Source organism: Chinchilla lanigera, unplaced genomic scaffold, assembly GCF_000276665.1.
Source record: "Chinchilla lanigera isolate Chin_1 unplaced genomic scaffold, ChiLan1.0 scaffold00092, whole genome shotgun sequence".
NCBI classification, from domain to species: Eukaryota; Metazoa; Chordata; class Mammalia; order Rodentia; family Chinchillidae; genus Chinchilla; species Chinchilla lanigera.
Window position 1 is genome coordinate 7,573,902 of NW_004955493.1, and position 14,117 is coordinate 7,588,018.

Genomic DNA, 14,117 nt, shown 5'->3' on the forward strand with positions numbered 1-14,117 from the left:
CCTGTCTCAGCCTCCTCTAAGTGTTGAGATTACAATTGTGCGCCTCTACACCTGACTTTTTTGTTGTTGTTGTTGTTGTTGTTTGTTTTGAGACAGGGTCTCGGGAAGTTTCCCAAACTTGAGATCCTTCTGCCTCAGCTTCCTCAGAATGCTTAGATTATAGATGGTCACCATGTCTGCTTCAGTCCACTTGTCTTCTGCTTTGTCTTTCTAATCCCTTAGGGCTGGACCAAGCCCAATGCCTTCCATGTGTGTATCACATCTTACAAGCTGGTGCTGCAGGACCACCAGGCATTCCGTCGCAAGAACTGGCGCTATCTCATTCTGGATGAGGCTCAGAATATCAAGAACTTTAAGTCTCAGCGCTGGCAGTCACTGCTTAACTTCAACAGGTAGAGATGGAGATGGCGATTCATTGGAGGGCTGCTTGGGTTGAGAAGTGCATCAGGGATGTTTGGAAAGCTGGGTCCTTGGTAACCATCCTCCTCTTGATTCTCTCTCTTTGCAGCCAGAGACGCCTGCTCCTCACAGGAACACCCTTGCAGAACAGCCTCATGGAGCTGTGGTCCTTGATGCACTTTTTGATGCCCCATGTCTTCCAGTCTCATCGAGAGTTCAAGGAATGGTTCTCTAACCCCCTAACTGGCATGATTGAGGGCAGCCAAGAGTATAATGAAGGCCTAGTCAAACGCCTCCACAAGGTAGGGGAACAAGATCTTTCACCAGTTTTATCTTTTACTTTTTTCCTTTCAATCTATATTACGTACAGGCGTCCTCATTTTCAAGGGTGTTGACTGTTTCCTATCCAATACTGATACCTCAGTTTGTATTTGTAATCCCTTGAGTTTTTAGATCACTTGACCTGAATTCTAATTTTTTCCTTTCTTTTTTTTTTTTTTTTTTCCCAGATAAGTTTCTCTGTGCAGTTCAAGCTGGCCTTGAACTCAGTTATCCTTCTGCCTTAGCCTCCTGAAAGCTGGGAGTACGCCACCATGCTCAGCCTGAATTCTAATTTCTGAGTGTAATTTAAAGCTACTGTGTTGTTTTTTTTTTAACTTCTGTAGTACTGGGTTGTTTTTTTTTTTTTCTTTTTTTTCTTTTTCTTTTTAGTACTGGGGTTTTACACTCAGGATCTTGCACATGCAAGGGATGTGCTCCATCACTGGGCTTCCTCACCATTTCTGAAAGCTCCTCTTGAATTCACTCTCTTCTCAGCCAGATATTTCTGGCTATATAACCTGTTATTTCTCAACCAAAAATTTCTGGTTTTATAATTCCATCTTTTTTCAGCTACACTTTTTCAGCTTCATCTTTTTTGTTTGATAAAACGGAGGTAGAAACCAGAAAGTCTTCTTTAACTAATGTATTTTCTTCATTTACCCCCCTTCACTTCTTCCATGTCACTAGGGATATCGAAGACTATGTCTTACAGCGTTTAGGTGGTAAACATGCCTTTTCTAGCCTGTCAGGGCCACACTTTTTTTTTTCTTCTTGGTGGTGTTGGGAACCAAAGTCAGGACTTTGCACATGCTGGGGAAGCACTGAACCACTGAGATACATCCCCAGCCACAGTGACTTTTAGTGCTGGGGTTGAACTAAGGATCTTACGTATGCTAAGGACGCACTCTACAACTTGAGTTGCACCACAAAACCTGAGATTGCTGTTCACAACTTCTTTCCTGGATTTATTTATTTTTTATTTATTTTTTTTTCCTGGATTTATTTTTGTAATCTTGTAAACTTACTGTCACTCTTGAAACGTAGTTTGAGTAATCTCTCTTGCACAGTTATTTGGTTTACTCAGGGCTTCCTTGTATCCCTCTGTATATTGTGGTACAGTTACCTCTGTGTCTGTCTCCTTCAGCAGACAGTAAGTCCCTTGAGAGAAGGACTTGAGTCTGACTCATCTTTGTGTGGTTAGTATCTGGCATGCCGCATAACTCCATGATTGTTTGCTGAGGATGGGTTAAGCCAGTTCTCAGCCGGTCATTGAGCCTAGACCCAGCTACCAGGGTTTGGTTGGGACTTAGAACCTACTATTCTCCAAACAACCTCTGCTTTGCTTTTAGGTTTTGAGACCTTTCTTGCTGCGTCGAGTTAAGGTGGATGTTGAGAAGCAGATGCCCAAAAAGTATGAGCATGTTATCCGCTGCCGGCTCTCCAAGCGCCAACGCTATCTCTATGATGATTTCATGGCACAGACCACGTAAGGGAAGGTGGTGGGTAGGCCCTGGCCTGGAGTACAGGGGGTTGTCAGAATGTTTGATTGATTTTTCATCTCTCTCCAGAACTAAGGAGACACTAGCCACAGGCCATTTCATGAGTGTCATCAACATTCTGATGCAGCTGCGAAAAGTCTGCAATCATCCAAATCTGTTTGACCCTCGACCAGTTACTTCCCCCTTTATCACCCCAGGCATCTGCTTCAGCACCGCCTCTTTGGTGCTGAGTGCCACTGATGTCCACCCACTCCAGGTAAGTGGTCACCCCCCAAGGGACTGCATTCCTCTTTTGAGCCTGACCTTTTGGTATCTTACTACTTCCTTTTTTTTTTTTTTTTTTTTTCGGTCTTTTTGAGGCAGGGTCTCACTATGCAGTTCAGGCTCGCTTTGAGCTCACTTTGTAGCCCAGGCTGGTCTTGAACTTGCAGTGATCCTCCTGCCTCGGCCTCCTGCGTGCTGGGATTACAGGTGTATGCCACCACTCCTGGCTACTACTTCTTTACTTCATCCCTCAGTACTGTCCCATTAGCTTTACTAGGCATGAGGTTTGGCAAGTTTATTAATCTCTAAGTTTCTTCATCAATACCAAGAGTATAAAGCCTATTCTTTGCCTGGTGTGGTGGTGCATGCTTGTTTGTAATCCCAGCACTTGGGAGGCTGAGGCAGGAGGATCGCTGCGAACTGGAGGCCAGCCTGAGCTATGAAGTGAGCTCAAGGCCAACTTGAACTGCATAACGAGACCCTGCCTAAAAAGACCAAAAAAAAAAAAAAAAGAAAAGCCTATTTGAGTTGTGTGTGATGTAATCCCAGCACTTGAGGAGGCTGCTGCAGAAGGATCGATGCAAGTTCAAGGTTAGCCTGGGCAACCTAGTGAGTTCAGGGGTGACCTGAGCTGTATATATGGCAAGGTCTTGTCTCAAAACTGGGAAAAGAAAGCCTGTTTCTTTTTCCCTTAAGACCTATTCTTTAATGTGTTTGAGAATTAATAGTTTTGGAAATACTGAAACCTATGCCTGACATTTCTGTAAATACTTTGTTTTTCCTCCTTCCTCTTTTAGGGTGCTTTCCCCTGATTTCATTTTATTGTGGTAAAATAAATTTAACAGAATTTACTGTTTCAACAGTTGTTTTTGTCTTTTTTGTGGGGAGGGGAGCAGGGTACGAGAAATCAAAATGAGAACCTCACGTTTGCTAGGCAGGCGCTGTGCCACTGAGCTATATCCCTGGCCCTCTTTGTCTTCTTGAGACAGGGTTTTGCCATGCAGTTCAGGTTGGCCTTGACCTCACTTTGTAGCGTAGCCTAGCCTCGCCTCGAACTCACAGCATTCCCCCTGCCTTAGCTTCCTGAGCACTGGGATTACAGACAGGCGCCACCACACCCAGCCTTGTTTCAGTGATTTACAAGTGTATGCTTAATTTTTAAGTGTATACTTCGGTGACATTAAGTACATTTGCATTGTTGTGCAGTCAGTACAACTACCCATCTAGAACTTCTGTACTTTCATTTTTGCACCCTGTAATCCATTACCCATTAAACAACAACTGGCCATTCTTTCTGCCAGCCTCTGGTGTTTATCATTCTTTTGTTTTTATGAACTTGACTATTCTGGATAGAAATAGAATCAAAGTACTTAACCCTTTGTGAGTGGCTTATTTCACTTCATATAACATCCCCAAAGTTCATCTGTGTTGTAACGTGTGAAGTTTTCTTTCCTTTAAGACTGAATAACATTGCACTGTGTGGATGTATACTGTATTTTGCTTATCCACTTACATAATGGTAGGTATTTGGGTTGTTTCTACCTTTTGTTTCTAGTCTCTTTTTTTTTTTTCGTTTTTGAGACAGGGTTTCACTGAGCAGTTCAGGCCGGCAGTGAGCTCACTTTGTAGCCCAGACTGGTCTCAAACTCGCAGTGATCCTCCTACCTCACCCTCCTGAGTGCTGGGATTACAGATGTGTGTCACCACACCCGGCCTGTTTCTGGTCTTTTGAGACAGGGTCTCATTGTATATAATTCAGGTTGGTCTTGAACACACTATGTAGCCCAGGCTAGCCTCTTTACTCACAGTGATAGTCCTGCCTCAGCTTCCTGATAGTCCTTCCCTCAGCTGAGTCCTGAGGTTATAGTTGTGCACCACCACACCTGGCCTTTTTTGTTGTTGTTGGGTTTTTTTTTTTTGTTTTCCTCATTTCGCTTCCATCCTTTGTCTATTGTGAATAGTGCTGCTATGATCATGGATGTCCAGCTACCTATTTGAATTTCTGCTTTCTGGGTATATGCTTAAAAGTGGAATTGATTTATCATAATGAAAATTCTTTTTCTAACTTTTGAGGAACTGCATTACTGATTTTCTTTTCTTTTTTTCTTTTTTTTTTTTTTTGTCTTTTTGAGACAGGGTCTCGTTACGCAGTTCAGGCTGGCCTTGAGCTCACTTTGTTGCTCAGGTTGGTCTTGAACTTGGAATGATCGTCCTGCCTCAGCCTCTCGAGTACTGAGATTATAGGCGTGTGCCACCATGCCTAGCTTTCTTTTCTTTTTTTTGTATCAGGATCGGAACTCACGACCTTGTGCTTGCCAAGCAGGATGCTCTGCCACTGAGCCATATCCGTAACCCACAACAACGGCTCATTTTATATTCCTACCAGTAGTGTTCAGGGTTCTAATTTTTTCACATCCTTTTCAGAGCGTTTTTCTTTTTTTGCTAAGAGCCACAGTGATGTATATGAAGTAGCTTTTCATTTTGGTTGTGGTTTCCATTTCTCTAATGATTAGTGTTTACCGTCTTAATGTTTACCATCTTTACACATGCTCTTTGGCCATTTATCATGTGTTCTTTAGAAAAATGTATACTCAAGACCTTTACTGATTATTATTACTGTTGTTACTGTGAGTTTTTGTTTGGTGGGTTTTTTGAGACAGGGTCTTGGTATGTAGTTCAGGCTGGTCTTGAATTTGAGGCAGTTCTCCTGCCTTGGCCTCCCAGTTGCTGGGATTACATACGTCAGCCAACTTGCCTGGCTACTGATTTTCTTTTTTATACTGGAAAACTTGCTTTTGTTGTTGTTTAGTTGTAATTCTTTGTATACTTGGGAAATTAACCTGTTATTAACCTAATACTAGGTATATGATTTGCAAATACCTTGCCCATTCATTACGTGGCTTTCTCACCATATTGAAGGTATATACATTGATGCTCAAGTTTTTAGATTTTTGCTGGGCTTTGTGGTGCACACCTGTAATCTGAGCATTTGGGAGGCTGAGACAGGATGATCAGTGGAGAGTTTGAGGCCAGCCTGGGCTACATAGTGAGTTCAAGGCTGATGACTGCATAGTGAGACCCTGTCTTAAGATACAAAAACAAAAAAAAAAACTGTTAAATTTTTATATTCTGCTTACCAGTTTTTTCTCTTGTTGCCTGTACTTTTTGGTGTCATAGCCAGGAAATCATTTCAGTATTGTTCCCTTGACTCTATATTTTGTGTTCCTTCTTTTGGCAGCGGATAGACATGGGTCGCTTTGACCTTATTGGTCTAGAAGGTCGTGTGTCTCGATATGAGGCTGACACATTTTTGCCCAGGCACCGCCTCTCTCACCGGGTATTGCTAGAGGTGGCTACTGCTCCTGACCCTCCACCCCGGCCCAAGCCAGTCAAGATGAAGGTCAACAGGTACCCGGTCTAAGCAATAAGGGGTTGGTTGCCTAGAAAAGTGGCTGCAGCTGACTGAAAGTGTTTGGGGTGGAAAAGAGAGAGTTGGATACTAGGCTAGAATGTTGGTATGGGATGGGGGCTGCATACTGCAGAGGAATTAAGGAAGAGAAACAGTGGATGAGGTTCTGGGATGGGCTCCTGTGTTTGTTCCTGATCTTTTGTTTCCCCTTGCTTAGCTTGGTACTGTGTGATTTTCTTAGTATTTTTTCCTCTTTCTCCTTTGGGTCTTATGTCTTTCCTCTTTTTCCTTTTAAAATTTCTATCTTTGTACTTCATTTCTCTTCTCCCTTTCTTTTGCTGTTCCTTGTTTTCCTTCCCCTTCTACCTACCTACTTGGTTTCTCCTCATAGGATGCTGCAGCCAGTGCCCAAGCAAGAAGGCCGCACGGTGGTGGTTGTGAACAGCCCCCGGACGCCCCTTGGCCCTGTCCCAGTCCGACCCCCTCCAGGTCCTGAGCTCTCAGCCCAGCCCACCCCTGGCCCAACCCCCCCAGTGCTGCCAGCACCACTGATGGTGTCGGCCTCACCTGCCGGGCCCTCACTTGTTCCTGCATCCCGGCCCCCTGGACCTGTTCTCTTGCCTCCCTTGCAGCCAAACAGTGGTCCTCTCCCCCAAGGTGAGTTGGAAGGGAGCTAACAGTGATGGGAAGGTTGTTCCAACTAGGGAGAAACTAATAATAATAAAAAGTGTGAGGAGCTGGTTGGGGTGTGGTATTTGGTAGGCTGGAATGGGGAATATGGAGAGTTCTGGGACCAGACTAAGGATTTTATCAGGGAATATCTGACAGGCACTTGGTTTGTGTCTACAGTGTTGCCGTCTTCCCTGGGAGTCCTGAGTGGGACCTCACGGCCTCCTACGCCAACCCTATCTTTGAAGCCAGCCCCACCTGCCCCAGTTCGTTTGAGCCCAGCCCCACCTCCAGGTTCCTCTAGCCTGTTGAAGCCCCTGACAGTGCCACCAGGCTATACCTTCTCCCCTCCTGGTTCCACCAGCACCGCTGGCACCACAGCAACTGCTCCTACCACAGCAGTGTCAGCTCCAACTCCTGCACCACAGCGCCTCATTCTGTCTCCTGATATGCAAGCGCGCCTGCCCTGTAAGTTCCCAGGGCGGGGACTTCTGGTGAGGGACTTGAGATGGGAGGAAAGCTGGTAAGTGAAGCTGGAAAAGAAAAAGGGACATGAGAATATGGAGTTTTAGGCAGATGATAACATATAAAGCGTTTTGCTGTAATTGAGTAAAGAGACCTCAAGGTGCAGAATAGTAGGGGAAGTGACTCACAGATAAGTAAATAGGGGTAAACCTAGCAACAGAAAAGCATTTGAGGGATTGGTGATACAGTTCAGTGATCCAGTGCTTGTGTAGCATGCACAAGATTTTTGAGTTCAATCCCTAGCACTGTGCAGAAAAAAGTAGTTGGGGTAAAAAGGGCAGCATAGAGCAAGAGGTAGTGATTAGCTCACTCTGGTAGTGGGCCCTTAGAGAATGTAGGAGATTGCTAATCAATGAAGTGGGGTTAGATAACCAGCACATCAGAAGCTCAAAGGCAGTAGATGGAGGTTTCATATATTGAGGCGTGGTAAACTGTGGGGAAGGCCTGGAGGAACTGGAGACTTGGGGAGAGTTGTGTGCTATGTAGAAATCTGAGAAGTCTGTGGAACAGGTGAGCTGTGTGTATAATAAGGCCTTCTCTGTAGCAGGTGAAGTGGTCAGCATCGGGCAGTTGGCCTCACTGGCACAACGTCCAGTGGCTAGTGCTGCGGGAAGCAAACCTCTCACCTTCCAAATCCAGGGCAACAAGCTGACTCTGACTGGTGCCCAGGTGCGCCAGCTTGCTGTGGGGCAGCCCCGCCCGCTGCAAAGTAGGTAAAACCCATCCCCTGTCCTGCCTTTTTCTTCCTCTTCCTTGTCTTCTTGTTTTTGTGATTCTTTTTAGATGTCAGCCTTTATGTTTCTTTCTAGCTTTTGGTGGGTGGGCCCAAAGGGAAAGGGGTCTTTGATTAAAAATAGGGGAAAGTCATTGTAGAGATACTACTTCCTCTCTATTCTTTCCCTGTCTTGCTCTTGCCTCTGGCCTTCTCCGGCTGATAGCTGCTTCTCTCTCTTTCTCTTCCCTTAACCCAGGGAATGTGGTGCACCTGGTGTCAGCAGGGGGGCAGCACCACCTCATCAGCCAGCCTGCCCATGTGGCCCTCATCCAGGCCGTGGCCCCGACCCCTGGCCCCACCCCTGTCTCTGTGCTGCCTTCTTCGACCCCCAGCACCACCCCTGCCCCCACTGGCCTCAGCCTTCCGCTTGCTGCTAACCAGGGTGAGGCTCCTGGCCTTCCTACTTACTTAGTCCTGCTGGCCTTGGTCTTTCGAGGCATGCCCTGGGCAGTTACTTGTCCAACCTGTTCTCTGTGGTGGTTTCCATTGTCAGTATCTCCAGTATCTGTCCGCCACCCTCTCCTGCTCCTGGACTTCCTCCATCCTTTGGGTCTCTTGTTTTTTTTTCTACCTTCCCCTCAGTGTAGCTTCTTCTTACAGTGCCACCATCTATGGTGAATAATACAGGCGTGGTGAAGATCGTAGTGAGACAAGCCCCTCGAGATGGACTGACTCCAGTTCCACCTCTGGCACCAGCGCCCCGGACCCCAAGCTCTGGGCTTCCAGCTGTGTTGACTCCACGCCCCACATTAACCCCTGGTCGGCTGCCCTCGTCTGCTCTCGGCACTGCTCGTGCACCCATGCCCACGCCCACTCTGGTGAGGCCCCTTCTCAAGCTGGTCCACAGTCCTTCGCCCGAAGTCAGTGGTGAGTCCAGATGGCTGAAGCCAGAAATTTTTGCCAGGATTGGAGATGGGGTATCTGGTAGGTTTCTCAGTCATAACAGATCTGTTTCTCGTCAACCTACTATCTTTATTTGCACTGGGCCCCCAAAGTGGGCTGCCCAAGTGTCAACCTAATTCCAGCATACATTGTTGGAATTGTGGAGAAGGAAATTTTAAATTGTCTTGTTCTTTGAGATTTTGAGCTTATGTTTTAGGGGTGAAGGGGTTTCTAGGAAATAGGGGAAGCTTGGGAGTAAGGTGGGGGGTATGACAGGGTGGTAGAAAGACTAGCATCAGAAAAATAATAGTGAAGCTGACCCATCTTCTGTCTCCACAGTGTCAGCACCTGGACCTGCGGCCATGACCATTTCTTCTTCTCTCCATGTGCCATCCTCACTCCCTGGGCCACCTTCTTCTCCAATGCCAATTTCCAACTCCTCTTCCCTTGCTAGTCCTGTGTCCTCTACAGTCTCAGTCCCAGTGTCATCTTCACTCCCCATCTCTGTCCCTACCACACCTCCTGTTCCAGTCTCAGCTGCGCTCACCATCCCCATCTCCGCCCCCTTGCCTGTTTCGGCATCAGGCCCAGCTCTCTTGACCAGTGTAACTCCCGCATTGGCACCTGTTGTCTCAGCGGCTCCTGGACAACCCTCTTTGGTTCCAGCTGGGGCTTCCCCATCAGCGTCAGCATTGACTCTAGGGTTGACCACAGCTCCAGCCCTGTCCCCATCTCAGACACCTGGTCACCCTCTATTTTTGGCTCCCACCTCTTCCCATGTTCCAGGATTGAACTCAGCTGTGGCCCCAGCATGTTCACCTGTCCTGGTGCCAGCTTCCGCTCTGGCCAGTCCTTTTCCAGCAGCGCCAAATCCAGCTCAAGCTCAGGCTTCCATTCTCGCTCCAGCACCGTCTGCATCCCAGGCTTTAGCCACCTCTTTGGCTCCTATGGCGGCTCCACAAACAGCAATCCTGAGTCCTTCAGCTCCTCCTCTGGCTCCCCTTCCAGTCCTGGCTCCATCGCCAGGTCCTGCTCCTGTTCTGGCTCCATCACAGACTCCAGTTCCAGTTATGGCTCCATCAGTGACTCCAGGATCTCCTTTAGCCTCATCTTCATTGGTACCAGCTCCAACTCCTTTGTTGGCTGCATCATCAACTCAGACTATGGTGCCAGGCCCAGTTCCATCACCTCTTCCAAGCCTGGCTTCTACACAGACACTGGCCCTAGCCCCAGCTTTAGCATCTACGCTTGGTGGCTCGTCTCCATCTCATACACACTCTCTGGGAACAGGGAACCCTCAGGGGTCCTTTCCAACTCAGACATTGTCATTGACTCCATCATCATCTCTGGTACCAACTCCAGGCCAGACACTGTCTTTGGCATCAGGAGCACCACTGGGTCCAACTCAGACGCTGTCTCTAGCTCCGGCTTCTCCTGTCGGTCCTGCCCCAGCTCACACACTGACTTTGGCTCCAGCAGCATCATCTGCTTCACTCCTGGCCCCAGCTTCAGTGCATACACTGACTTTGAGCCCAGCCCCAGTTCCTATGCCCACCCTGGGTCCATCTGCAGCTCAGACTTTGGCACTGGCACCAGCCTCAACGCAGGCCCCAACTTCCCAGGCATCTTCCCTTTTGGTTTCGGCATCTGGCACTGCTGCTTTGCCTGTCAACATGGTAAACCGGCTGTCTGTTCCTAAGGATGAGCCTGAGACACTGACATTACGCTCTGGTCCCCCCAGCCCACCCTCCACTGCTACCTCGTTCAGTGGCCCCCGGCCTCGGCGCCAGCCCCCACCACCACCTCGTTCCCCTTTCTATCTGGTAAGTTTGATTTGCTCAAAGGAACAAAAATAAGGCATTGGGTCTCTTAAGAGTGTTCGTAGAGTGGATGAGACACAATAACATCACTTTAATGGACTGACTACAGTGGTACCTTGATTCACAAGCACTTGTTTGTGAATAATTTGGTACACAAACAGAAGTGTTCGGCAAAATTTTGTTTTTGTTTGCAAACCCTGCATTGGGTGACCAACATGACCATGGGCATCTTTCTCATGAAAATGAACTTGGCCATCTATTCAAGATGAGATCAGGCACATTCAGGGTGGTCTAGCTATATAGCATCTTTTGCACAATCCTGGAACAAATTAAATTTGTGATTCCTGGCACCATAGTATTTGATTGGCATTTAATGTTCGTTCTTTTCCCTGGGGCTGTATCCTCATCTGTAAAATGAGAATATGAATCTGTGTCCTGCCTTTCTCAGACAGATTATTAAGATTAAATGTAGGGCCGGGGTATAGCTCAGTGGCGTTAGTCCCTGCCTGGCAGGCACAAGGTCCTGAGTTTGATTGCTGGTACCAAAAAAAAAAAAAAAACAAATGTGTGATTTTTCTTGTTTTGGTGCTGTGGATTGAAATTACGACTTTATAGATGTTAAGTAAGTGAGTATCCTATCACTGACAGTTTTACCTTTCTTGGTGGTGCTAAGGATTAAACTAAGAGCTTTGTGCATTCTAGGCAAATGCTCTACCACTGCACTACCACCCCTAGCTTTTATTTATGTACTGAGGTGTTTTTTATTTTGTTTCTTTGGAGACAGTCTCACTGTATTACCCAGGGTGGCTTTGAACTCCTGAGCAAATGACCCTCCTTCGTCATTCTCCCTAGTGGCTGGGTCCATGGGCATGCTCTATTTTGCTTGTCTCCTCAAATGTGCTATTTTTTCTTTTTTTTTTTTTTTTTCCTGGTACCAGGAATTAAGCTCACAATCTCGCACTTGCCAGGCAGGCATTGTGACGTTGAGCTAAATCCCCAGCCCACAAATGTGCATGTGTGTGTATGTGCGTGCGTGCGTTTGTTTGTTTGTTTGTTTATTTATTTTTGACAAGAAAAGCTTTCGTTACAGTACAGGGCCCGGGATAGACGGGAAGATACAGGTGTAGCAGGCAACCACTGCCCTGGTTAGCATTGTATGCCCATTCCAATGGCCATGAGTGTGCCAAAGGTGCTGCCACTCTGCATCATGGTTTTCCCAATGCCGCTCATCAGCTCTCGACCCTGCATTCTGATCCTGAGACAGGAAAAGGTGCCAAACAGCTCCCCAGCCGCCATGCCCATGACAAAACCCATCTTCATGCGGTTGAAGCACCTTGGCTGGGACTGTCCACAGGGACCCATGGCCACCGGCATTTTGCTCCTGGCCGCGGTAGTTCAGCTCTACGTCTCACAGAAAAGGAGGCGAAGTGTGCTTTTATTTAATAAGTTTAATTTTTTTTTTTTTTCTTTGTACTGGGAATCGAACTCAGGACCTTTTGCTTGCCAGGCAGGCGCTGTGCCATTGAGCTAAATTCCTGGCTCCTGTCTTCTTCAGACGGTTTCGCAGTGGAGTTCAGGCTGGCCTCAAACTCACTTTGTAGCCTAGGCTAGCCTTTAACTCACAATGATTCTCCTGCCTCAGCCTTCGAAGTACTGGGATTAGTCGTGCACCACCACAACTGGCTGCTTTCCTTTTTGAGAGAGGGTCTTGTTATGTGATTCATTCAGGCTGGCCTTGAGCTCACAAGTGTGTGCCGCTGCACCTGGTTTAAAAGTATTGGTTACTGGCATCAATTAGTGTTAGCGTATAATTGCACCATTTTATTTTATTTTATTTATTTTATTTTTTGTCTTTTTGAGACAGGGTTTGGTTATGCAGTTCAGGCTGGCCTTGAGCTCATTTTGTAGCCCAAGCTGGTCTTGAACTCGCAACGATCCGCCTGCCTCAGCCTCCCGAGTGCTGGGATTACAGGTGTGCACCATTTTATAGATGAGTTAATAAGTCCACTGGGGATTGAACCTAGGACCTTTACACCGAACTACATCCTCAGACCTTTTTTTTTTTTTTTTTTTTTAAATTTTGAGTAATGGTTTCTGAAGTCACTAAGTTTCCCAGGCTGGGTTAAACCTGTGAGCCTCCTACCTCATGAGTGCTGAGATTACAAGTGTGGGTCACCTGGCTGTGAAGGTCACACATTTCTTTTTGGTCAGTTTTTTTTGTTTTGTTTTGTTTTGTTTTTTTAGTACTAGGAACTGAACTCAGGACCTTGAGCTTGCCAGGCAGGTGCTGTGCTACTCAGCTATATTCCCACCCCACATACAAGTCACACAGTTCTTGAGAACGCAGAAAAGGTAGTCTTCAGACACAGCAATAGCTGACTTGTTAACACCATCACTATCAGCAAGTTATTGAATTTCTAAGGATGGGTGTCACCATCAAATATAATTCCCTATAGTTTGTGTGTCTCTAATAGTCACTTTTTTTTTTTTGATACCAGGAATTGAACCAGACGTCACGCTTGCCAGGCAGGCGCTATGCCACTGAGCCATATCCCCAGCCCCAGTCACTTGTATTTTTTATTTTTTATTTTTTTGGTTTTTCTCTGGTACCAGGAACTGAACTCATGACCTTGCGCTTGCCAGGCAGGCGCTTTGCCGCTGAGCTAAATCCCCAGCCCCTACTTGTATTTTTGTTGTTCGTTTTTCAAGTGCTTTTTGGCGGGGAGCAGAGTCTTGCTGTATAGTCCAGGCTGGTCTCAAACTCAACTATCCTTCTGCCTCAGCCTTCAAGTGCTAGGATTACAAGCGTGTGTCACCATGGCTAACACATCTCTTCTAGGTTTCTCTTCATCTCCATTGGTGATAAGTGAGCAATAAAGGAACTTTTCTACCAGTTGTGGTGGCGCATGCCTATAGTTGCAGCACTTGGGAGCCTGAGCCAGGAGGAGCTTGTGTTTGAGGCCAGCCTGGGCCACATAGGAAGTTCAAGGCCAGCCTTCATTATGCCAAGACCGTCTTTCAAAAAACCAAACAGCCACAAACAAAATGAACTCTCCTTTGTCCCTTCATGAACTTTGACACCCATATTTTCTCCTATATTATATATTCAGTTCTGTGTGTAAAGCTTAACAGCTGAGCATAGAGTAAAATAAATAACTTACAAGCTGGGGCTGGGGATTTAGCTCAGCGGCAAAACGCCTGCCTGGCAAGCGCAAGGTCGTGAGTTCGGTTCCCGGTACCGGAGGAAAAACAACTAAAAACTAAAAACTAAAATAAAATAACTTACAAGCTAATAAGAAAGGTCCAGTGAGTCACTGTAAGGCCTGCCTTTTGCTCACTCTCCTTTAGAACTGTTTATTCTTTGCTGAGCTTCCACAACTCTACTGACTCTACCTTTGGTCTTTTCCTGATGCTGCCAGGTTGATTGTGGCTTATTGAAAGTAAAGAGTAGGCCTGGGTATGGCAGTGTATGCATGAGGATCATGACAAGTTTAAGGGTGGCTTGGACTGCATAGTGAAACTTTGTCTCATTTAAAAAAAAAAAAAAAAAAAAA

General features: G+C 46.5%; 1 protein-coding gene and 1 pseudogene across 2 annotated transcripts in view; one reads left to right on the forward strand and one right to left on the reverse strand.

Moving 5' to 3' along the window:
• Srcap (Snf2-related CREBBP activator protein) overlaps window positions 1–14,117 on the forward strand; it is a 47,837-nt gene that overhangs the window by 19,178 nt on the left and 14,542 nt on the right. For both annotated transcript variants that reach the window (XM_005405272.2, XM_005405271.2), the window contains exons 15-25: window positions 223–392; window positions 509–701; window positions 2,070–2,206; window positions 2,289–2,475; window positions 5,722–5,891; window positions 6,284–6,549; window positions 6,742–7,029; window positions 7,631–7,795; window positions 8,058–8,243; window positions 8,462–8,728; window positions 9,083–10,566. In XM_005405272.2, the coding sequence (XP_005405329.1) occupies window positions 223–392; window positions 509–701; window positions 2,070–2,206; window positions 2,289–2,475; window positions 5,722–5,891; window positions 6,284–6,549; window positions 6,742–7,029; window positions 7,631–7,795; window positions 8,058–8,243; window positions 8,462–8,728; window positions 9,083–10,566 (3,513 nt within the window). The remainder of the gene's footprint in view (window positions 1–222; window positions 393–508; window positions 702–2,069; window positions 2,207–2,288; window positions 2,476–5,721; window positions 5,892–6,283; window positions 6,550–6,741; window positions 7,030–7,630; window positions 7,796–8,057; window positions 8,244–8,461; window positions 8,729–9,082; window positions 10,567–14,117) is intronic.
• On the reverse strand, window positions 11,588–12,193 carry LOC102018738 (annotated as a pseudogene).